This window comes from Hetaerina americana, unplaced genomic scaffold (assembly GCF_022747635.1).
Source record: "Hetaerina americana unplaced genomic scaffold, ioHetAmer1.1.p SCAF_7, whole genome shotgun sequence".
NCBI lineage: Eukaryota > Metazoa > Arthropoda > Insecta > Odonata > Calopterygidae > Hetaerina > Hetaerina americana.
In genome coordinates, this window is record NW_027287316.1 from 48,719,243 (window position 1) to 48,743,132 (window position 23,890).

General features: G+C 36.8%; 1 protein-coding gene across 1 annotated transcript; it reads right to left on the reverse strand.

Moving 5' to 3' along the window:
* Positions 1-13,705: 13,705 nt before the first annotated feature.
* Positions 13,706-22,411, reverse strand: LOC139696951 (uncharacterized). The gene is made up of 4 exons (XM_071595848.1): positions 21,798-22,411; positions 21,470-21,708; positions 20,791-21,153; positions 13,706-20,506 (listed from the first exon to the last, which is right to left on the reverse strand). Exons 1-4 carry the CDS (start codon positions 22,279-22,281, stop codon positions 20,039-20,041), a joined length of 1,554 nt encoding a protein of 517 aa, XP_071451949.1. The 5' UTR covers positions 22,282-22,411; the 3' UTR covers positions 13,706-20,038.
* Between the last annotated feature and the right edge of the window lie 1,479 nt (positions 22,412-23,890).

Genomic DNA, 23,890 nt, shown 5'->3' on the forward strand with positions numbered 1-23,890 from the left:
TCCGTAAGATATTTCTGAATGAAGTAAAAATATCGCATCAATCTAAGCGTGAGTGGTTTTACTAGGTATGTCTCGTCGCAAAACCTACGATGTATGAAATGAATATTTTCAAGAAAGGGGCTGCCAGATTCTTTTCCTGTATCGCCGGTTGTTTCTCATGAATTTATGGTATCCAGAAAAATGGCACCGTTGGGATTTTAAATGTGCTGCCCAAAGTATCATCTAGCATTTGCATCCAGGTTAGTCGAGCCTTACGCTGCTAAATTTAGTTTGAGTGGCAAGATTTCGGATCTTAGGGCACATTGTACCGCAAATTATACAATGAAAGTCCTAATGTAAATTACAAATTCAAGTGTGATGCGGTGGAACTGTTCCACACTGACAGAGACGAAAACTCCTGCAATTTCCCACTTCATAAGGATTGATTTTCGACTAGTTACTACATCATTTTCATGTCTTGAAAAATTATCGCGTGTATATGAGCAGTGGACGTCATCTGTAATAGAACTGTTAAAGATTTGGTTGAGGTAAAATGAAGCATTTGCACTAGATAACCTGTGACACGACAAACACTTACGCGTTATTTGAAAACGTGCCAAATGTGTTAGACACCGAGAGAACAGGTTATATAGCACAAAATTCTCAATTTTACCTCAACAAAATCTATAACAAACGCATTCGAATACTGATGACCTCCACTGCTCAAATATACACGATCATTTTAATGCTAACAAACGCTACAATATCGCTCTTTAGTCAAACAGATGCGGTGGGTACGGGGTGTTTGGTGGGTCTTGTTAGAAAAAAACAATATGAACGGTGATTAAAGAACAGGCAACGAAAGGATGTGGTTTGGATACACCGCTAACAGATAAGATTTGAAAAAAACGGGAAGCATGAATAAAGTTTGAGAGGAAAGGGTAGGTCAAGGAAGTCATGGCTGAATGTGGTCGAAAATTATTTTATCCGTCCATCTTGCCGACAGACGAGAGTCCAACAGGAAGAGAAAATTCGTAAAAGTTTACATGAAGTAAACACAAATAAACAATAGGAGTAAAATATTCGAACAGATCTGGATCAAACAGAACCCAATTTTTAGAGAAACACAGCCAATTTTCATCCCGTCTATACTATCTATAGGCTATTCGATCCTCTGCTATTCGGACGGTAGGCTCCTAAAAAATAGCACTATCCGCTTCCTTGCAAAAAAAAACGCCTCACTGTCCTCTCCGCCTGCATAATCTTATCAGCGACAGAATTTCATGTCTAAGGGAAGTCTCCTGGCGAGTGCGGTCGCGAGGCAGGAAGGGAGAACAGATAATGGGTTTTAAAGCTATGAAATGAATTCTCTTTCTTTGGATCACTAAACTACATCAACGAATCTTCACATTCGGAAAGGGCTGGGAGTCTTTCGTGACAGGTAATCATTTTCATAATGAATATTCTTGCAGGAGAAGTAGCATGCCGTGTTTTGAGAACGACACAGCTACTCTTCGAGAGAAGACAGACGCCACGATGATTACTCAAATGTGTATGGAGGGGGAATGAAAACGATGCACAGCAAAGGAAGGAATAACTCGAGTATGAGATAGGAGTTTTCTAAAAAGGATGCAGGACCAATAATGACAGCAAACAGAACAGAGCAAACAATGAGGACTTTCAATCGGGAGAAACAATCATTCATTCAATACAGTATCCTGCCAATTGAAGTTGATTTCAGATGGTCCCTAACGATTATTTACTTCGTATGTCGACAACTTCCTCTTTATTTTTCCTGCATTCTTTCTTCCTTCATTTCTTCTCAACTCCTATCTGTCTACATGGTGTATATAAACCCTCTTCCTTCCTCTTACGTCGATTATTCAACATTCTCCCTTCTATCACGGCCTTCGGCATCCGACTAACTTTCAACATTTCCTCCATCTCTCTCTGCCTTCTTCGGATTTCTCCCAGTAACTTCCTCTCTTCGTCCATCATATTTTAAAACCTCAGAGTTTACCTTCCTCTCAGTTTAACTTATTTTTTTCATTTTTCAGCCACATCCATATCTCAAAAGCAACCAATCTACTCTCATCCTCTTGCCTCAAAGACAGGGCTCCATTTCCATTAAGGGCTACGCTCAATATTTAGTCTTCACTAATCTCTTCTTCTCATCTGATGTGGAGTGTATCAACATGCAACTACTTCGAAACTTATTAAGAATGAAGCGCTGTATGAATTGGGATCATGTAAAACCAAAGGAATGACGGAGATACAGCACCAGCTGTCGCCATAAGCTAATGTAATGTATAAATATGATAAAACATTGAGTTGTGCAAAGTGAACCCTCAAATACCATCTCAATTTTCGAATTGGTTGGTCTGCGTCCTAACATCGAAACTAGATCATCAAGAGACTTGCTATTCGAATTATGACAGGCCACGAAGTAACATTAATTTAAATAAGTATACACTAATTGATACATACAGGCATTTCCCCAGAGTCCCCTATTATTTTGTTATTTGACTGTGCGCAAATACGCGTGATGGTGATAACAATGAGACGCCAAAAAGATAAAATACCCAGCATCTAACTCTGGTTTCATCCAGATTAATGTTTTATGGCAGGAGAATTAACAGGGAACAGGTACTCATTCCTTAGATGAATTGAAAACACACACAAGTCATATGTTCGTAAGCTCGATCTCCTCGATTTTGCAACTCTTCAATTGAATTGAAACAGGACGGCGACATCCTCTGAGGTAGGATCAAATGCATCTTAATTTATTCCGAAAATAGGCATTAAGAAATGAGTCGTAAGAACAGGTTTTTGGAACTTATATGAATTCAATTTACGTGCACTCTAGAATTCCACATCTAGATACAACCTCGAAATGGGGATAATTAATCAAATAATAAAGATTTATTTAACCGATTCCATTTCGGTTTTCCACGTAGGTGACAGAACATGATTAAGTATTCAAGTGCAAACCTGCAATTACCTATCAAACAGTATGTTCCATGTGTAAGAGTATGTATTTCAGTGTACCTAAATAATCATGCATGCCATGTGTGATTATACAAACTCTCTACCGCTCTTCCCTCGGTAGTGACTTCAATGATGAGCTCGAAAGACCTTTGTAAACTAATAGGCATGCCTTAAATATGATAAATGGCATAGATTGATCCCTTATTAAATTGGAAGAACTATCAGACGCAATAATAGGGACCCTATTGAATTTGTACGTACATGGAATGCGACCCATTTCAACCCACGAACAGATCAACAAAAAAAAATATATTCCTTAAAACGAATTATCTCTTAATTTGGGAGGACATAAATTACAGCAAGCGCAACAAAAACTCATGTATTATGACTGTGTATGAAACGAAATCAAGTCAAGCAGCTACGAAGATACCGTGAAGTTGTAATAGATGGCCCCCAAGATTTTCGAGTTTCTTCTGCGATGATCTACCTCGCAGGATAAATGTTTCGTCGATGTTTCAGTCAGCATCTCTTTTATTAAACCAACCAAAATATAATCGATGAAATAGAAAGATGATATGCCAAACCAACGGATCATACCAAATACAGTGAACGGAACACCAGCGAAATTGTCATTTGACAAGGGAGAATCAGGGATTCAACAGCCACAGGAATTAAGCCGTTGGAAGAGTTACTTTAGCTAAAGATGATTCCACTAAGAGGGTAATAATACCTATTAATGATGTCAATGCGTAATTATCACATAGTATTCTACCGTTTAAGGTAGGTTTTGGATGGGCATCGACTAACCACCACTATATTGCGAAGCTTTGCCTAATGAGATGACCTGACACCGTACACTGGGATGGGAGATTGGAACACGACAGTAGGCGAAGGAAGGTAGTAAGGTTGGGGCTAAGTTTTAGGAACAAGGAATGACCGTGGTGAGAAAGCAGTGGAGTTCTGCAGGAGACAGAGGTTAATCATCACGACGATATGGTTTAGGCACCACAAAAAGTGTAGGTATACAAGGAAAATGCCTGGGTATTCAGCATTATATCAATTGGACTACATTATGGTTAGGCATAGATTTATAAATAGAGTGATTAATTTACAGTTTCCCGGGAGCGGATGCAGACTCGAGACCATAATTTGGTAATTATTAAATGTAGCGTCCGATACGAAAAAGTAGAACAGGGATGGTGGTATAGGAAATGGAATTCGAAGGCATTAAAAGGAACGACAAGGAAGGAGTGACGGCAGGCATCAGAGAAAATTATGAGTGAGGACAGGGAGCTGGGTACTAAAGAGAAAAAATGGGAACATTAAAAAAAAACGCATATCGCAAGCCGCAAACGAAACCAAACGGATAGCAGACAGTAAAAGGACAAGGAAGCCAGTAATTACGGACGAGATGATTAGAAAGACAATAGAAGGAAATGGAAGAATATAAACACAGAGTTAGGTAGAAGGAAGTATGAAGAGTTAACTAACAAACTGAGGCGGGTAACAAATAGAACAAAATAAGTGTGATGGAAAACACAATGCGAGGATATGGAAAGTCTACAGAAAAAGGGTGACATTGGAGCCCTATACAGAAAAGTTAAAACTCTATCAGCAAATAAGAAGGGAAAATCGTGGCAAACAATCAAAGATAAGTCAGGAAACATATTAGTTGAACCATACAAGATACAAATGAGGTGAAAGGAATACATTGAAGAACTGTACGGCAAAGAACTTAGACCATATACCAGAAAGGTTAGACATTGAGAATATGACGTAGATGAGGATAGCTTACGTCCAGGATTACACGATGGCAAGATAAAAAGGGCGCGATTAGAATTGAAATCAAATGCAGCCGTGGGAACAGATAACATTCCCGGGTACCTACTTAAAGGTTTAGGAAAGGGTGGGAGGAAGAGTTATCATGGACTAATTCGTAGCATTTAAGAGAAACGAATCTGGCCGGAAGACTGTCAGATCAGTGTTAGTTCCTATTCCGAAAAAGGTGATGGCTACATCATGTGATGACTACAGAACAATAAGTTTGAGTTCCTACGCAACTAAAGTTGTTCTCAGGATCATCAACAAAAGGATAGAGAGTAGGGAAAATGATTACTAAGGGAATGATCAGTTTGGGTTTAGGAAGGGGAGGCATGCGCGATACCATTGCAGTCACTAATTGAGAAGACTATAGAATACAATTAGGACGTATTTCCCTGTTACGGAGATCGAATCGAATCGTTACGGAGATCGAATAGGCGTTTGATAGAGTGAATTAGGGAAAACCAATGAATATATTACAGAAAATCGGAATAAATTGAAGGGATAGGAGGCTAATCCGCAATCTGTACATGTCTCAGGCAGCTCAAGTGCGAGTGGGGAACGGAGAGGCAGGATGGGCAGTGATAGGAAGAAGGTAATGCAGGGGTGTCCATTGCCACCCGTGCTTTTCAACGAATATGTGGAGGAAATGGTGAAAGAGGCATGGGAAGATCTCCAGGTAGGAATGAAATTAGGCGGGGAATTCGTAAAATCAGTTAGGTTCGCAGAAGATGATCAAGCTTTAGTTTGTGAGTCAGGAAAGGAGTTGCAAGCACGGCTGAGTACATTGGAAAGTCAGTGCGATAGATAGGGTTGAGGATTAATGCAAACAAAATGGTTGTGCGATTTTCCACATAGGGAAAGGCTAAGTTAAATATCAAAATAGGAGTTTATAAACTTGAATAAATATACCTGTTTGCCAATTTGGGAAGTGTTTTAGACTAAAAAGGTCAGAGTGGTAGGAACATAAGGAGAAAAATTGCGTTAGGCTGAGAAGCTTTCACAAGACGGAGGGTATTTATTACAGGGAATTTGAGGAAGTATGTTAACAAAATACTCGTCAAAACTTGGAGATATGTAGCGTGGTTTTGTACGGCGCGAAAACGTCATCGTTGAAGCACGAATATAATTGTAGGCGTCCATTAGAAGCTTTTGAAATGCGGGTGAGAAGAACGATGTAGAAGGTGAAGTGAACTGAAAGGAAAACAAACGAGGAAGTCCTAGATATGGTGGGGGAGGAGAGAGAATTGTGGGAAGAAATGCTAAGGAGACAGAGAATATGATACAGAGCATTCTGATTGGCGATGGGATGTGTTTGCATTTGCATGTTGTGGGATGTTGAACGTGTTTGCATGAATGTTGGATGAAGGGATTTTTGCATGAGTGTGTACGCCGCTGTGGGTGTAGTTTTGCATGTATGTGTTGATTTTGCATGTGATATTGTTCCTTTTTACGGGTGGCGACCTAACACCCCCCCCGCCACACGCCCTTGCGACAGCTTACTGGGTGTTATGTAGATGTCGAAGACTGTTACAGAAAGGAGAATTATAGACAAGCGAGGAAGGGATAGGAATAGGATATGGAAGTTGAATGGAATGCAGGGAGCAATCATATATTCGGAATTGAAGAGGGCATAATTGTTATGTTCGATGTCATGCTGTGTTTTGCTAGGAGAGACAAGGTGTCGCTGACCCGTTTGGTAGCTTGCGTCCATCCAAAACATACCTTAACCGGTAGATTACAAATAATAATAAATTTTATTATTGTATAAAAGGGAATTCGACATCCCAAAGTACCCAGGTCTAATATTTTTCCGCGACTATTTTAGGACAACAAATACATTAATTATGACGACCTGTCATTAACAAGGATACAAAAGTCGCATTTACATACATTTTACCCAATGCCGTGTGGCGTTCTTCGAAGAATATTCACGTTCTAAAAAAATATCCAAAGCAAATATTTAACAAAACATGTCAAATATGATAATTAACCTAGGTTTTGTGTCCTAAGAGGCTTTGATATATATTGATTGATTGATTTTGGCTAAATTAGATTGAATCTCTTGCATAAATTGGAAGGACGTCTCTTTAACAGTGATGTTGAAAATGTATTATTACCGCCATCGTACTACGGTAGGCGAGATCATGCCAGTAAAATTGGAGAGATTAAAGGTAGAACATATAGATTTAAGATGCCATTTTTTCCACGAGCATTAACGGATCAGAATAACATTTTCCAACCGCGGTTGGGTCATATTCGGGTTTTAATTAGTCTTATGTGCATTCACCCCCTGCCACACACCCTAGCGGTAGCTTACATGGTACCATTATATCTAAATATCTAAAAATGCAAATGGTTAAAAATTAAAACATGAAACATGCAAATGCGACGCGAATCTTAAGATAAGGGACGACGTACAAATTATGAAGATGTTTAAAATATTTCTCCAAGTATCACGTTTTACAATATTTTTAAACGATCCCGTTTTTCAACCATAACATACCAACAATTCATACCGCAAACATACAATAAAAGTTCACTTGAAATGCCCATCAAAATAACTACACGGGAACGTTTAACCTTGCACTTCACCGCTTTCGCGACGCTCATTCACATTTGACGCAATAAAATGCAATTCTGAGTCGGTTACTGCGACTGGGGTTTAGTTCTGCCAGTGTATTGATCATGCGTGATAAATTTACCGGCTTTTGTCAACCCGCTATACCCCTCCTTCCCAAAATTACAACTGCGTCGTATGTACAGGTAGCACATCTTGAGTTAATATATAGGATTTTATAGCCGTCCTTTCAATGAACGAATTCCATCCCTCACAGCCGTGTTTAAAAGCGAAGTTAGAAATCCCTGGACAAACGAATAAAAACAGTTCAACAAATTCAGCAAAACAATCGAAACTAAGCCGCATGGAAGCACTGTCATCGATAGTCGGAGAGAGCCTTAACTGAAATTACTTCGCCTCACCAAGTCAGTCTCAGAGACATGGTAACTTGGTGGGTAGGGTACTCGACTACTGACTGAAGGGTCCAAGTTCAAACCCCGAGTGAATCCCCTGAATAAATAACCACAGATTTACCCAAAATGTGTGATTTTTAGGCGTCTTCCTGAGGGCTAGCAGAAGATATAGGGGAAAAAACTCCCCCATTCCCGAACCTGACTATAATCATAATACTTGGCTGTCGCAGGCCGACATGGCTCTTGAGAGACAGAGCATACAACCTTCCCTACTAAGAAAAAGATAAGAGAAAGAAAAAGGCACAAACAAAATAAACCGGGACTCCGTACATACAGATAAAATTACGCCAGCTCCCCCAAAGAAATCGCAACTGTGACGAGTGGCATTTCCACTTGCCTGTGCATTACCGACGTAGCAGCTAACAACCTATCACCAAGTAAGTATCACTCAACTAGAAGAAAAAATTAATCTAAGATTAATACAAGAAAACAATACTCGAATTAGAGTAGTGCTTACATATTTCTGAAGCGCCTTCCTGCCGGATCTCGGAATATTTTTTTAAATTCTCGATATTATATGGAGTCATAACTTAATTTTGGAAAGTAATTGGTTAACTATTGGTAACTTAATATAGTCATGACAGTTAAATCAGGAGTTGACCGCTAACGGGTGAGCATTAACGCGATTTTTCGGGTACAAGATCTTTTTGGGAAACCGCAGGCAGCACAGGTAAAGCAACCTGCCTATCACTTCCCAGATGCTTGAAATTTGCGTGCAAAAACACAAGCGGCGGAGTTTAGTACAAGGTGAGCTCTACCCTCCCCTAACAGATCGACCTTCGAGTCAAATAACTGTGGTGATGAAAGTCCGGGAATTCTGTCGTCCACAGATTAATTCCATCCAAGTACTTACGACACTATCCGCCCATCATTCAAAAAAGTAGGTGCCCACCCATTGGAGTGCGCATTTCTTGCAGTTTGATTTGACTGTGACGAAAGCATAATGTAGCGTGTTCAACTAAGAGAACTTGAGACCAGATTGGCAAACCTATGAGTTCCACCGATAACAGATCAGACAAAGAAAAGATTGGTCCGACTGTAGCCTGATATTGCTCTACTAACTAGAGCGTAGTGCCAAAACGTATATTTCTTAAATATCATCAAAGCTGAGACTTTCAAAAAGATACTAAAACTGTACGCGCTTAATTTTTTTAAAAATGTATGCGTAAACATGACTAAATTCATATAACGATCTCTTACAGTGTCCGTTACAGCGTGAATCGAACTTTTTGACAAAAAGGATATATCTAGACGGCATGATGAAGAAAGAAATGGCTACACGTGTGCCTCTCCCGATAACCGTGAGGGGAGTGATCGCGTGTGGTTGGTAGATTGAGACCCCAGGATGCCAGTCGCGTACAGATTGCCGGTAAACCTTGCAGGCCTCTAGCTACAGCTCAAGGGTTCCCAAGAACTGCTGCCTCAAGCCCCACTACAGAAATGGGGAAACATTTTCGAGACTCCCAAAAGACACATTTTCATCAATTGCAATTACCTCCTCCCACAATAGGAATAATAATTAAAGCCTTAATATTTTTCGTTTTCAATTAAAAAAGCTAAAGCATACCATCTTCGCTTTACTGAATGATCGAGATATATTATGAGTAATTTGCAGAATCAATAAGGGGCGTTACTGTCTTTAGGGTTGCACACCTTTTGTAAAAGATGGGCAAAAGCTAAACATCAACTCGAATGCCTTCTTAGGTCAAGATAGCTGTTAACAAATTTTCCAGTGCAACACAAAAAATCAGTTGGCTCTCCAACAAACGGAGCAATGACCTTTACTTTTAATGGAATAAGGCTGAAAATACCCGATGTTGTTATTGTCTTTAAATTCCTGCGACATATCTAAAATACCAATGAGGCCAGTATTACTTAATTAGGTTCTAGTGAATTAATTAGTTTATATTTACAAAAAACTTCTTATTCTCAACAACTACAGATGAATATAACATAAACAATGCAGGCAAGGAACAAAAATTATCTCAAGATTTTAGCTTCAAAATATTGCATCTCGACCTACATACTTAAGGTGATAATTAAATTATTTTAACAAGAACACTTTTAAGCATTGAAAAATAGCATTTTCAGCAAACTGAAACACAATAGGGCACATAAAGAGTTTCAATCTTTTAAAGGCATTAATTGTAATCAATCAATCAATCATTTTTAGAAGTGAGCAAATAATGCTGATGATACTAAAATATTGTGCAAGATGACAAAAGAGCCCACAGGAGTCAAATAAATTAACAAGCATTGTAACTGGATACACTGTTTCATGCTAGCAACTGAGGATAGGATGACACCCATGGTTGAGCTTTCCTTAGTTTGAGGTGATGCCTCTGAGCACATCAATCAAGAGTGATTTTCTGTTTACCAAAAAAATTTAAGAAACCAAATGCTGCACACAGAAAGGTTAATCATGAATGTCTGAACTTCATTTTACTTATCAAGCCAGTATTTGGCCCGTTGGCTGTCAATTTTTTGTTTGCTTAATAAAAAAATTCCATTACTTGCCAGTTTTGAGAATATATGGTTTAATGAACTTAAATATCTAGGTCCAGCCAACCACATTATCAACCCAACAGTTGATTTTATAGGTGAGGGTATAGCTCACATATTAAGGCCTTTTACATGTGAAATTCATGTATCAGTGTATAGTGGGTTGATTTCTATCACTATGTTGCCAACAGTTTTTTTCCTGGAAGATCTGACGCATAAAGCTTTGGCTGAGCTGATACTGAGGATACTGAGAGTACCCAGACGTGAATTAATGGCCTATGGTCAGTAGCAATATACTTTACATATGAGGCTAAATTACCCTCCTGAGGTCAAACATTAGCAAATTCGATGATGACCAATTGAGGATTCAAACTAATGAAACCTAGTGTTGGCAACTGATCGAGAAAACATTTAGCATCTGATTTAATAAAGCAACAGCTAAAAAAACAAAGTCAGCAATTTTCTTCGGTAACAATATTCATTTCTTGCATTCTGGGTGCTCTAATAACCACTGTAAATTGGAGGCTCCACATAGTGAATGTCAACACGCACTCATCATCATAAATCCAATTGCTAAAGATATACACAAAACATCAACCTATAAATCTTATTGCGGGATGCAGTTCCATTATTTTATGAACAAATAAGAACTTCAGAGAAGTCAGAGTTAAGAAAAGAAGAACACCAAAGCCATTGACGCTCACATGTCAACTACAATGCATGCAATCAAACAAGCTTGTATTTCGGTGAAAACTGTGTTTTTAATTGTAATCAATCTACTTGAAATAGAGAGTTAAAAGATATCATGCAACAAGTTTGCCAAAACATAATTATCATTTTTTAGGGACAATATTTGCAAAAGGGTCTTCATAAAGAAATCAACAAAAATTCTAACGATACCAGAACTACAAGTTGTCCTGCATAATTCAAATAAATGGAGCAACAATTTTAAAAATTCAAACAGATCCCAGAACAAATACGATGTTTAAAATTAACAGATGAAAAGACTTGTAATGCTTTTGTTTTGTTCTCCTTAACTAATGAAAATAAGTGACTGTGCCAATACTGAATATTTTCAAGAGACTCATGGGATAGGGAAACCCAAGTACGACGATAGAACTTTCAAGGGGCATTAGCAAGGCTATTTTAACATGGAAAAAAATTAATGTACCTTTAATATTAATTAATTTATATCTTTTAGCAAAAGGTAAAAAAGACGTTACACTCAGTGCACCGGTATAGACCGCAAATACAGTATCAGAAATAAATAGCCACGATAATCATTATTCAAACAATTAACGATAAAATCAAGCACAATAAAGAATAGATATATATGAATGCAAATTACCAATCATAATCAGTTAACCATATATTGAAGACGGAGATATACACTTAAATTTTGAGAGATTAGGCCACTCAGAACCGAGCATACCGACGAAAAACAGTGATTCTTCTAACAAGTACACCCGTCTGCACTGAAATGACGTTTCTCGTCGAAAACTTCTAGTTCCGCGCATAATTGAACTCGGTCTTGTCGGATATGAAAAACAGCCCTTGCCAAAAAATTATGTGCTAAGCTTAGGTAAATAAACACAAGAACTAGGGTAACATACAAAGGTGTGTCGCACCCAGGTGAAAGTGCACTGTACGTGGAGTGTCACATTTATAATAGATTCAAATACACTTCTTTATATTACAGCAGCAAGAAGCAAAAAAAATCCAGTTAATAGTGTATGAATTCATTGAATATTTGACCTACCTTCTGGAAGTCATGGCCACTATTTATAAGCAGAAAATCTTCATACGAAGCACGGAAATATAATAGAAACGATAGAAACAACCCGACAAGCAAAAACTTGATCGTCACTTTGTTGTTTTCACGACCTATGAGAAATTTCTACCTCCTCTTATTGGATGAAAAATTTTTCATTCGTGCTCATCCATACTGCGCACCGTGCAACAGAGGCGCGTACGTTATGAAAGATGCTCGGAATGGTCTTTGACGGATGATGTTCAAACCGTGAATCTTTAAACTTCAAAAGTGATCCCTCTTAAACCTCAAAAGTGGTCTTAATAAAACAATTGTTCCACAAATTCAAGCGCCCTCGATACTAATGTGGTCAATGAATTTTCCGTTATTCTTATTTTTTTACTTCGAGAAGGTCAGATTCACAGTTGTAGTTCGTCTAAGTGAAAATAACACGCAAAAGCAATATGAAATTAATACAATACTTATCATCTAGAGAAGTTCATAAATTAATCAAGTACAAATGATTACCGTTCCTATACTCGAAATATGAACATATGGTTCCCAAGGTTTAACACGGAACGAAACTCTTTTTTTTTTCCTTTCAAGTAATGGCTACTTGTATCAGATATTAACACGGAAAATGAATATATTTACCAAATGCACCACAGATTCTAATTGTTTTGCTAAGTGAGCCAACGAAAAAGACAATGAATGGAGAAATTAGACTGGTGGAAGGAAAATAAATCAAAAGACATTAAAATTTCCTTTTTATCATTATTATTGCCAATCGATGTCACCGAAATTGGAATTGATTCCGTCACCTCATCAAATTAATGCATTTGAAAGTATGAATTAAGTACCACTTTGCTCCCAAATTCGAAATCAAACCAATCGGAGTGATTCATGATGAGCATCACCTCATACCAAACCAGAAGTACACAATACCTTGGTTCCTCAAGTAGAGCCTCACCAAATGTTACAGTGAAGAAGATACCACCATTGTTGAGGGCCATAATAGCAGGAGAAAAGCTAAATTGATTATATTTTTAAAATATTTATTATAAAAAAACACAGTAATCAACCCAAAGGTCGGTTTAGTAGGTGACGGTAGAGTTCACCCAGTACTAAGACCAAAGGCATGTGAACTGCTCCCATCAGGGTAGGAGGGCCAGTCCCTGTCCCGGATATGTTTTCCCAGGAAGACCTGGTTCCCGAAATCTCACTAAGCTTGGGTGGAGCTGCAGGTGCCCTGAGTGCCTTGCCCGGGAATTGAACCTGGGACCCTCCGGTCAGTAGTCCAACGCTCTACCCCTGGATTATTGTGACCCACATATTAAATATATATTTTATTTATTCTCCGATTTATTTTACCACTGTTAAAAAAACTAATGCTCAATAAAACTACTATTCCCTATAGTTGTTTCTATTTATAAACTAATTTTTTCTCAAACCTATGAAACAATAAAAGTTTTCCAGGAAAGAAGAATGGTTGTTTTCTGTTAATCCTAAAAAACTATTTTTTGTTTTCCAGTTCACAAGAAGTCTACGGATGGCAAGAAAATCAAGTACGGCAGAGAATAATGTTTTAATTGGAATTGTTATAAGTAAAAATCATTAAATAAAACAAGCAAAATTGATCCAATAACTTTACTCTCTCCAGATGATAATGGTCTTTACAAAAGGAAATGACTAGAACATCTTATCATCTTTGTCAACAATCACACAGCCATGTAGCTAATTGGCAAATACGAACAGGAATAACATCAGCTTAAAAACCTTAAAAACCATTTTAAAATGTGCCTTAGAAAATCCAATAGAGCTATGTGCACAAAAATAATGATTCAGTTCCGACAAATGCTGCGGAAAACAGTTGAGCAAGCATATTTGTTAAAATGGATCCCACAACAATATTTTAACAGCCATACTATTAAGTTACACAGAGAAACTCTGTTTAAAACATCAATATATGTGCTCACAATTTACATACGAAACATAAATTGAGATTACAAACATTTCAGTTATGTTAAGAATGTTATCCTAAAACAGTGGCTTTATTTGATTGATTTTAAACATTTTTTTGCACAATACACATCTAATTTGGCACACATCAACTGTAAACATATAGCACTATGGTACAGTTAACCTTCAGTTAAAAAAATCTTATTATGCAAAAACACTTTTGAAATAAAATTTCAGGAATCAAAGCCTTGAAATTATTCAACAACATAGAAAACATCAAAATTTGCAACTCCCTTAGATTGTTCCAATTAATTACATCATAAAAACTGAGGGATCATCACGTACATTTTAATTTTCATACAAAAAAACACACGATATGACTTGGTACCTTCTGGATATGATCTTTTTGATATATTCTTATTTATTTTAACATGAGGTAAAAAGAATTTATTCAGGTGTGGGCACTGAATAAGCAAGGCTATTTCTGTAACAGTGAAGGAAAAACAAAGCCGCGTTTTAAAAACAAGTTATGAAATGATGCAAAAATTTCCACAATCCTAAACAACTGCTGTAAAAAATACTTGATAAAAATACTGACCTAATTAGGCACAATAGGTTTTTGTAAGCAATATAAGCCATCATAAAAAGCTTTTACATGTCCAAAAACATTGACAACATTTTGATGTCCATAACTTTTTTACTATGGTGATTCCGTTTAAAATCAACTATTATCCTGAAAAAAGAGCAGCATTCAGCAGTAACACTTTTAGGGCCACCCTAGGGAAATACACAGCAACCCATTTTCCTCACTTGGTGAGAATTTGTCGAGAAAGGGAAAATGAGCATTGCCTCACAGAGACGAATTAGCCCAACCACTACTCCGGTTTCCTTACTACATTGGCAAAGAAACTATCAAAAACTGCTGGAATTTGAATGCATGCTATGCATCAGCAGGCAGGCACATGTTTTAGTGGAGGTTTTACAATGGCCCTGAAAGTGTTTAAACCACCTAGAACGCACCTTTCATTGTTAGGCCTAAGTTGGTAACATAATGAATTTATATTATACCATGGAGCTGAGGCTTCATTCACATGGCAAATAATCAGCAACAAGTACATCGGAAAGGGAGGGAGGGTATTCATTAGGTTAGGAGGCAATCGCCTCTTAACCCACCCACCGACTAAAATTCAGTAATTCAGCGCTATGGCTACACTTTTTGCCTAGCAATGAAAACAGGGCTGGATGATTATTTAACACCATTTAGTCGAAAATCGGAGACTAGTTCACTGGATTCTCTCCCCATGGGCCTGCGTTTGAATTTCAAAAGTGCCTGATTCGTCCATTGCCTCTTTATCTCTTCTTGGATGCCAAATGGCGATCACTTCCAGATTGAAGTGCGATACTCCATCCATCAAAGAGGATACAGAGTACTGACCATTAGACACCTATCTTGAAGAGAGAGCTGTTGACATGGCTGAATTACTACCCATCCTTGGTTAGGATACAAATTACCCCAAACTGATAACCCAACTTCCCTAGCGTTGACAACAAGTATTAACATGAGTGATATGGGACCCCTTACCTACTCTAACAAGGGTATCTGGTGCAAAACACTATGAAGGAACTAGGGGAGAGGATGATTATGTCCCTGGAATGTGCCAATCATGAGTCGCTAGGGAATTTGAGCGGTCACCAGTTGCTATCATGTGAATGAAGCCAAAAAATGATAAATATAAAGATTATTGAATCATGTACATGCTCAAGCCTCCTATCTGTTTGGACTGCTAGTTCCTCGGACTTCTCAACAAACTTGGTATGGGTATAAGCCACAAGGAAACATTGAATTTGACAAGTTGAAAGATTGAAAGGACCGCATTGAAAGAGGCATCATAATAGGGTTACTTTGACTTCAAATGGAGAGCGAAATGTGCACATTTAAGTACATACCATCTTGTACATCAATAGCAACATCCCCAAAGTTTTAATATTTGAACAGATTATACCCCATCAATGACACAATATATTATCATACTACAAAGATCTGGAACAAAAATAATATTTAATTTTTAGCATCATTTGAGTGATATAACATGTAGCAAAGCATTTCACAAATGAAAAGCTTAATTCCTCTTTTAATCAACTGTGATGAAAATAGTCTCATTAAATGTAGATAAAGGATGATTAAAGGTAATAGATTTAAGTTGCTGGTGTAGTCAATCAAGATGAAGATGTTCAGCACTTTACAATATAGCAGTATTAAGAGCAGTCATGTAGGTATGTAGTCAGTTTGAAACCATCAAATTAGAATTTTTAGTTAGGTCACATAACAAATGAAAACATTGATATAACAAGTTTTGCATGATTCAAGCAAATAAATGCATTGGACGGGCAAAGTGGACTTAGCAGGAATGCTGTTAACAATAAATCATAAAAGGCTGATGAATACCTATAACATTTTAAACAATCTCTTATCACCTGATGATTTTCCAGATATGTAAAGTTTAACATAAATTCCTCTCATTACACATACATTTTTCCTAGTCTGTAAACTACGTAACTGCACTTTGTACATCGACAAATGCTTCATGCTCAGTACATTACCACACTACTCTCTCAACTACAACAGTGCTTTGGCTAAAAAACATTGGGTTGTGGGAATGAAGCTTTGAAAAAATGGAAGAATTTTGAATTCAAAATTTCTTCGATGTTTTTTCCAAATTGATCATTTTTTTTAACAACAAAACACACTCCAGCACTCAGTTTTAAATATAAGACAAACTGAAGAAATATCACTTTACTAAAGCAATTCAGATAAATAAATTAATAGACAATTGCATTGGACAACAAAGTTTACAATATGATATTCCACTTCCATAATATAGGCAGTCATATTGGAATGTTTAAATATTCAGTATTAAAACATTTTAGATCCAAAATAAAATATATAAAAATGATAGTGAGGATATATAAATAGGAAACAAAATTATGACTGCCACGCAAAGAGCTTCATAACCACATCACAGAGCTACCTCTCTATCCACTTAACTATTTACACATCTAATCATTTTCTTACACCACTTAATTACAATACATTGAAGGCATGTGAAGCCTTTCTTACGTAGCAACTGTTACATTTTTGGCACAATTTCATCAGGTAGTCCCTCAAAGGTGGTAATGTTACAAGAAACAACATTTTTTTATTAGGAACCTTCAAGTTTTAAAACTTTTTAAGAACTGGTTCCTTTGATTATTCACTCATCTCAATAAAAGGGTATGTACAACAATTCTTATAAAAACAAAGCTTGATTGTACCAGCTCTAATTTAAAATCAGTGATAACGTGCACTTCCCAAGTACATAAAAAATAATTTCGGAAGACCCCGGGACTATCAAAATTATGTTTTTATACTCAGTTATCAAATCTGCAGATGTTTCAATGCATAAACATTTACAGTAATAATTACATTGGTCACAACATGCAACTTACTACCCACAATCACATTAATAATACCTGTGATTTGATTAAAAACCATCAGTCAATACATTTAAAGACATGTACTTTAAGAGTGTACTACAAATCTTTAAGTCCATACATCTTCTATTACCTAGATCTTTATGTCAATTAAATTAACTAGCAAAGTGATTGAGAACTCAAAATCCAGTTTTGACTATTCAAACAGCTTCTATACTAGAAGTGCTCCATAAAAAAAAATTTTATTAGTCAACTACCTTTTTTTATGCTGACATTCTAAAAATCACACAAATTTCAATTTTACATCACAATTTAGTTATTTCATAACCGCATTAAAATTATCCTTATCAATTAGATTATTTACCACATAGCATTTCAATGTTAACGAGGCATGCATCCTAATGGGAGGGCGAGAGCTGACATGATTTGGTTAGGATCTCTTCTATTCAACAATACATTTGAAACATAGTAGTTCTGAGGATGAAGGAAGCAGGATCTCTTGCAGGTAAAAACCTAAACGATACTAATATTATAATGACCAAAGTAGCAACTTCATGATTTTTCACTGATTACAACACAAAATTAAATTTAAAGACTGTGATAAAGTAGTCAGGATCTTTTGCTTAAGGGAGCCCAGCGATTGGCAAGAGCTAAAATTAATGGCTTTGATGATTAAAACACATACTTTCCAAAATGGGAAAAAGTAGCACTTTAGCACTTGGCAAGGTTACTATGTACCTCTCCCACTTCTACCACAGAGAGCATTTTATTTAATTAATGGCATATCTGTCAAACACTCCATTACTACAGAAGTGCATTTAGATGAAACAATCCTGACACATACAAGATTATACACCCCTTCTCTTCACGGGTGATAGTTACAAATACAATGTATCAATACTTTAAGAATTTCTTGGCTCAAAGGAAAGAACACTACACGTATATATAGCATTTATTCTCTCTCTCTGTCAATTAAAGCAGAACCCTCGGTGAGCTATTCTGCTTTCAAATTTGGACTCTTCTCTTCAAATCTTGATTTGCTCATGAAACAACACAAGTTCTAAAAAAAAAAAGAACTTTACACAAAATCACTTTCTTCATAGGATTCATGCAGTTACTTGTTCCCAAATATATGAAGTCTACACTATCCCAAAAGTTTTCATTTGTAAAACCATTTTTAAACTCACTGCAATATACGTACATAAGTGTATATCAAACGCTAAATTACAATCATTTAATAGCCCTATAAAATGGAATGTAACCCCTAAAATATAAACAAAATACTCAATATAGAATAAATTAACAATATCACATAAATTATTCCCTCTATCAATATTTGCTGAGCACACCACAAGCACACAAAATAGTGAAAATTGGAATTCTATTTCGAAGTTCTATTATGAGCTTATTAGAAATACTGTTTCAGCCATTAGGCTGCTGTTTACAGAATACTGAGGCAAACAAATTTGAATGTTTCGAGCACTTTTACAATATTAGTAAAAACACCAAACGACATTTTTTTTCTTTAAAGCTGTACAAAGGCAGCACTGTATACACCTGATGAACAAATATGTCTTCTCTGCATGTTACTACTATACCCTGCATCATAAGTGAAACCTCCAAGTTACTTATAAAAATAGCCAAATGATAATTTTAACACATTTGATTTGGTGGGAATTCTAACTGGAATAATCAGAAATTAATTGCGGCAACCAACTCTTAATTTCTAACCTGAAATTGAAGGAAAAAGGAAATTTACAGCCTGGGGAGTCTGCACCATGCCTCAAAAAATAGTTCGTGCCAGCATATTCAAATAAAGAGATACGGTTATCACAACTTATGCATTTATCCCAGCATGAATGAATAAATGGCTTATTCAAAGGTTAAAATGAAATTGTTCATCCCATCAACAATTAAAAAAATAATTTACCAACAAGGCAGCTGAAGCAATCATTAGAAAATGTACGGAGGACTTTCTTTTTGAAGTTAAGGAGAGCAAAGATAGTTTGGTAGCACACCTACAAAAGCATACACGAGCTGAAAGAGGTCTCTAGTGAAGGAAACTCAAAAGAATGTTTCAAATAGTCATAGAAATATGTTTTTTTTGTAATATCTTAAATTGTCAGGCTTAGTCTTATAGATTATATGGTTTAATATTTATTCTGGTTGTAGCAAGCTACTTCACGACTAGGTAGCTTGTGTGACACATCCAAGTAACATGCCATAACAACATATAGGTGAAACAAAACACTTGGTATGACAATGTTAACATCCAGGTCCAATATACTAAACAGACACTAACAATTTTGATGGGCAGGCATAATTTGAAATGCCAAAGACAAAATAAGTAACTCTGCTTCCTTTCCTACAGGTATGTTGCTATGGCATTTTACAACTTGTAAGTTTTCCTTTAAATTCCATAAAAAGGGTTGAAAAATATATACTCACTTTACAAATGCACAAATGAAAATGTCACCAAAATACAGGAATCGACCACCTAAATTTTACAAAATCTCTTATACATGCTTAGTCAGCTCAGGCATCATATGAATCTCCCTGCTTTTCCTCCAGGATATCAATCCTGCGTGAGCAGCCAGACTGTAGCTCTCTGCAGCTTTCGGCTTGGGCTCTTTCAGCCCAGTGACTCTTGCAAAACAAGCCAATGCCCACTAAGACAACGGGAAGGCCAAGGAGGGCACAGATAAGCTCTCCTGTGACTGTTGGGGCCCAATGGAGCCCAGGTTCTTGGCCTGCGAGACCACCATCATGCAACACAGACCAAAACAACGATGCAAGGGGTAATGCTGCTGTTGGAGTAGCCATAGTGAGGACAGAAGATTCTGACAGAACTAGTAGAATAGTTGATGTCAGAAAAAATACTGTATAGGCAATGGCAAAAGCCCAACCACGCTGTGCAACCATTTTACAAGACTCACCACCTCCTCCAAAGTGGCAAGATAATCCAGAAGTCACAAAATCCCATGACTCAGCAGCCGATGCACCCTACCAACAAAGGAGAAGACATGGTAATATTTTGGACTTTATTCTGAATGGGTAGAAACCAAATACCTAACTAACAATACACGTATAATACAAAAGAAGCAGTACTTTTTGTAACAAATTATTTCACAATAGGCTATCATTATTTACCACTTCTACTAAAAAAAATATGAGACTAATTAGTTAGTGAAAGTCAAAGCTAATGAAAGCTACTTACCAACTAGGCTACATTTTAAGATGGACGTTGAGGAAAAACGAATAACTCAAAATTTGTTTTCAGAACTTACTTTTCCAATATATGGTATCATATCAGTCCAGCAGAGACAAAACACGGCAAGCATTGTGACGGCATGTATCCAGAAAGCAAGTGCTGGTGGAGATGGCAGCCGACAACCGTGACATTGCGAAGTTTCACCGATGTCTTGTATTTGGATTCCACTGATTTGTTGAGATTCAACGGCAGTGGTTGATATTCCACTCATTCCTTCCAAAACCGTGCTGCTGACATCTGGGGATGACGCAAGGAGAGGGGAGCGGCAGGCATCGTTATTAGTTCGCCTGAGCCTATCTTTTGTGGCTACAAGCCGGGATATCGTGCTAAGCAGTGAAGTGGAAGACAAGGACGACGGAGTAAACGATGAATGAATGCACTGAAAATAAAAAAGGAGTAATTAAGCACCTGCAGTAAAAGGTGAAATAACATTATCTTCCAACACATTAGCTAGTATTTAGATCCAATGAATAATTTATAAGGAATTCAAACGGTATATCCTTAAAATAAAAACCAGATGTTATGCATGCCATTGTAAAATATTTCAATAACAGAAGTATCATTTCCAAAAATACAACATTGATCGTGCATGTCATAGAACGCCATTTACAAGTACGAGAGAATAATTTAAAAATTACAAATACTCTAAGAAAGAATTCCAAAGAACGCAAAAAAATGCAACAGTTAATACATACATTTGATCTGTAAACTTCTCCTTCAAGCAGAGTAAAATTCAGTGTCCAAATCGCAAGGGCTCCAATATAAACTAAGGTCCAAACAGCGTGACTGCGCCAAGACAACCGAACAGAATCTTCACTCTGTGACTCCCTGCTGCTCCCGTGGCATCGGAATTCGTCACAAAGTTGATAATCGACGCTGATGAAAAGACCGACGATGATTGTCGTTGCGCAAAAGATCTTCTGTAGTCCCATCACTAAATAGGGTCAGAAAGGTTGTTACTACTAGTAATCTGCCGCTAATTAAACGCGTCTATATCCAATAGATTTTTAAAATAATACTTACTTTTTCCACAGAAGAAGAAGTAGAATACAAGAGAAAACACCAAAATTACGCCCATTATTGGATCTTGTAAATGGCATAACACCCTTTTTCTATCAAGGGAGTAAATGATGATGACTCCGCTGACAGCATTCAGAATTCCTGTCCTGATTAGGCGTGTTACGGGCAGAGGAGGACCGAAAGATCTCCTTGGCCATGGCCACAGAAGTTGTCCACCGATACATACTGCACCAAGCAACACAGTCGACACGGTGCATGTAAAAATTAGAGTAGAATACGCATCACCTTTGACGTTAACAGCTTCCAAGTATAGCGGGAGAGTTACTACTAAAACTGTTGCAGACGACACCACCGCAAAAAGAGATACGAAAAACAAAATTTTCTCCCAAAATAACTTGTTATTATACTGATGTGGCTGCGAATCCGCTTCATTATTTGATTGAAAGAATTCTTCTGTGTGTATTATATCTTCTTGATCGCCCTCCATGAAGACTTGAACAAAAATAAATCAGAACAGACGAAGAGATCAACACGGTAAAGTTGTTAGTTTTTACAGAAAGACGTGTCTTGGATTCCTACATTTAAAGCACCTATCATATTTGGCTGTCTCACATCCAAACTGCAGAAGAGAACCATAGAACGCAAAATCCGCACAGAAACATCAGAGTACCAACGCCATTTTTAAAATCCGCTAACAACTGACAATCATCATTTCTGAGCTGCTGTTGCTGCCGCCACTTTTCAAAAACTTGTTGTTTTGGATCCATGCCCTCAGTTAATGTAATGTATTTTTTATATTTGAATGCACAACAACCTTCTTTTAGGGAAACCTCTGCACAGAAACTTAGGGGAGTATATTACTTTCCTGCAAAGTAGTAAAACAAGTCAATTATCTGATATATACCCCAGATTGATCCCCTTGGAAGTTAACCTTCTCTAATACGTAGAATGTAATTTTCACAACTTATTAAATATCACTTAATCATTATATCAACGCTTTGAAGACCCTTTATCTAACCTCTTTCTTCATTTTTAGAATATTTTGTATGAATATTCCAAAAACTTAAAACAGTCATAAAAAGAGCAAGTAATATTAATCGCATATTTAAATTTATATCATGAAATCCTAATTAACTTTTATATTTTCGTTGAAACAATTAAATAGTTGGCATAAATATGAGCAAGGCAGGCCATATAATGGGTATGCACTTTGCACTTGCATTAACATCCCTCCAACACTAATTTAAATAAACTATGTTTCTACAGGTCACTGATATAGTAGAAGTTAAACATGATACCATGGTGTTTTTGATGTTATATATACTCAAATGCTTAATTAACAAGAAGAGAATATTTTGAAAAGATGATATCATTGACTCATAATATTTTTATTCTCCTTGTAAATTTATATTAAATCAATTAAATAAGATGTTTTAGGCATATTGTAACTTGTAAAGTGTAACACTTGTTTCGCAAAGTAATGTTAAATGTTTTATATTGTTCCTATTTTGAATCCTAGCTTCTTGGAACCTGCTTTTAATAATGAATTACAGATTATATTTGGCTGCAGGAAACATGACTAAAATAAAATGAGCATAGATACACATTAAACTAGTTCAAGGGTAGTTTAGTACCCTATAAATTACAGTCTGTAGAGTGTGACTGAATGACTGGGGTCTTGGGTTAAAATCCTGGATGTTGTCTCAGAGCATCAATCAAAATCCAAATGTTGCGAATTTATGGCCAATGGGACAAAGGTAACCGAATATGGTCTTGCAGTAAATAGTGCAGGTGAAGGAACTTGCCAAGTTGTATGAATTTCAGAAGCTTTTCGGCTTCAGTTCTGGGCTGACCTTAAATAGCCTGACGTAGGTACCTACTAGCTGATGCATTAAGTGAATAGCAATTGTGTGGAATAATCAACTTATTATAATATGGAAAATATTGATGATGCTCCTCAGAAACTGCTCAATGATAAATATTACTTTTGATGTGCATGGCATTCAACTAGCAGCAGCAGCATGGGCTATTGACAAACTCTGATTGTGTTTAAACAAAACTGTGTTGGTCAATACATATTTCAGACAAAGGCTGTA

Bases quoted from the DNA above. Each gene is read 5' to 3' on its own strand.
- LOC139696951 (XM_071595848.1), bottom strand. From the start codon at position 22,281: ATGGAGGGCGATCAAGAAGATATAATACACACAGAAGAATTCTTTCAA. The intron at 21,154-21,469 runs GTATGTATTAAC...TTTTATTTTCAG, and splicing joins GAGAAGTTTACAGATCAAAT to TGCATTCATTCATCGTTTAC. The intron at 20,507-20,790 runs GTAAGTTCTGAA...CTTTGTTGGTAG, and splicing joins TGATACCATATATTGGAAAA to GGTGCATCGGCTGCTGAGTC.